This window comes from Sphaeroforma arctica (assembly GCF_001186125.1).
Source record: "Sphaeroforma arctica JP610 unplaced genomic scaffold supercont1.362, whole genome shotgun sequence".
NCBI lineage: Eukaryota > Ichthyosporea > Ichthyophonida > Sphaeroforma > Sphaeroforma arctica.
In genome coordinates, this window is record NW_014040196.1 from 24,802 (window position 1) to 27,001 (window position 2,200).

Sequence of the window (2,200 nt, forward strand, 5' to 3'; positions counted from 1 at the left end):
CACATACACATACACATACACATACACATACACATACACATACACATACACATACACATACACATACACATACACATACACATACACATACACATACACATACACGTGCATGTACAAGTACGAGTGTGTGTGGTCATTCGTGTGCACTGCGCAAGTGCGTACTGGTCTGTTCGTCTGTGGTTTTTTTATAGGGTTTTTGGGTTCAGTTCTGTTCTGTTTTGTGGTGGTTGGATGAGCGTGATGGTCTGTAGCACTACTGTCAACTTCAATATAACGGTTTATTTCTATGAAGGGTCTTTCTTATTAGATCGCACATGTTTCACATGCTTCCCCAATGCCTTGCCCTGTACGTCTCTCCAACTGTTAAATTGTCTATAGTATAACCTATGAATGGTCTTTCTTATTAGATCGCACATGTTTCACATGCTGCCCCAATGCCTTGCCCTGTACGTTTCTCCAACTGTTTCATTGTCCATAGTATAACCTATGAATGGTCTCTCTTATTAGATAGCACATACTTCCCCAATGCCTTGCCCTGTACGTCTCTCCAACTGTTTAATTGTCCATAGTATAACCTATGAATGGTCTTTCTTATTAGATCGCACATGCTTCCCCAATGCCTTGCGCTGTATATTTCTCCAACTGTTTCATTGTCCATAGTATAACCTATGAATAGTCTTTCTTATTAGATCGCACATGCTTCCCCAATGTCTTGATCTGTACGCTTCTCCAACTGTTTCCTTGTCCATAGTATAACCTATGAATGGTCTGATCCTATATCATGTGATGACTAACTACGCCACCTGATCCTCTATCATGTGATGACAAATATATTTGGCGAATCTACCCTAAACCCTACACCATCTTATCGCCAGCCCTACGTTTGTCACGTGCAGTCCACGAGTGGCTGCTATTTCTGTTTTTTGTTTCTGGTTGTGTTTCTGTTTTTGTTTCGGTTTTTTGTTTCTGTTTTCTGTTTTAGGGATTTGGGTTTTGGTTTTTTAAGGGTTCAGGGTTTAGGGTTTTACCCTATATAAAGTAGTGCCTCGTCTGTGTGCTTGTTACTGATCTCATGACTTTCCATTCGCACAGGTCTGTCGCTTTGAGCGTATGTGCGCGTTCGATCAAAAGCTGAAGGATTTGGGGTATCGGTTTATTAACAATCACTTTCATCCTGATGAGAGCGATCCGGTTGACCGTGAGGTGGAGCTAGCCCCATGGTTTACAACCAGGAACTACGTCGATGCAATTTACAGTAGGTGACTGTTGCTTCAGTCTATGATGTGTTTGCGTATTGAGATGCAATCTACAGTAGGTGACTGTTGTTTCAGTCTGTGATGTGTTTGTGTGTTGAGATGCAATCTAGAGTAGGTGACTGTTGTTTCAGTCTGTGATGTGTTTGTGTGTTGCGATGCAATCTACAGTAGGGGACTGTTGCTTCAGTCTGTGATGTGTTTGTGTATTGAGATGCAATGTGTTTGTGTGTTGAGATGCAATGTGTTTGTGTGTTGAGATGCAATCTACAGTAAGTGACTGTTGCTTCAGTCTATGATGTGTTTGTGTGTTGAGATGCAATCTACAGTAAGTGACTGTTGCTTCAGTCTATGATGTGTTTGTGTGTTGAGATGCAATCTACAGTAGGTGACTGTTGCTTCAGTCTGTGATATGTCTGTGTGTTCAGGGTTATAGGGTTTTTGGTTTTTAGTGTTTGGGTGGCGTTTTTATTTTGTTTTATTGTTTTATAATCATCATCCTTGGGCGGTGGATGCGTTTGTCATAGGGTTTAGGGTTTTGACTATCGCAGAGTTTCACTCAAACATACAGTCTTGCGATCTCCGCCACCTGTTGTACTGTAGCGGCCCTCTCAGTTCATGTGAACGACCTTTGGGGTTTGTTCAAAACCCTAAAGTGGATTTTGTTTATTTTCTGGCTCGATGTGTTGGTGCATAGACAGCAGGTGCCAGTTGGCCGTGTGTGGCTTTGGTGATCCCACTGGCTGTGGTCAGGGCTATTTATATATTTTCTGACTTAATGTGCTGGTGCATAGACAGGTGCCAGTTGGCCGTATGTGGCTTTGGTGATCCCACTGGCTGTGGTCAGGGCTATTTATATATTTTCTGACTTAATGTGCTGGTGCATAGACAGGTGCCAGTTGGCCGTGTGTGGCTTTGGTGATCCCACTGGCTGTGGTCAGGGCTAT

General features: G+C 42.7%; 1 protein-coding gene across 1 annotated transcript in view; it reads left to right on the plus strand.

Moving 5' to 3' along the window:
* Positions 1-2,200, plus strand: part of SARC_05585 (hypothetical protein) — a 22,582-nt gene that overhangs the window by 9,822 nt on the left and 10,560 nt on the right. Inside the window, exon 13 of the mRNA XM_014300543.1 lies at positions 1,093-1,255. Within this exon, the coding sequence (XP_014156018.1) occupies positions 1,093-1,255 (163 nt within the window). The remainder of the gene's footprint in view (positions 1-1,092; positions 1,256-2,200) is intronic.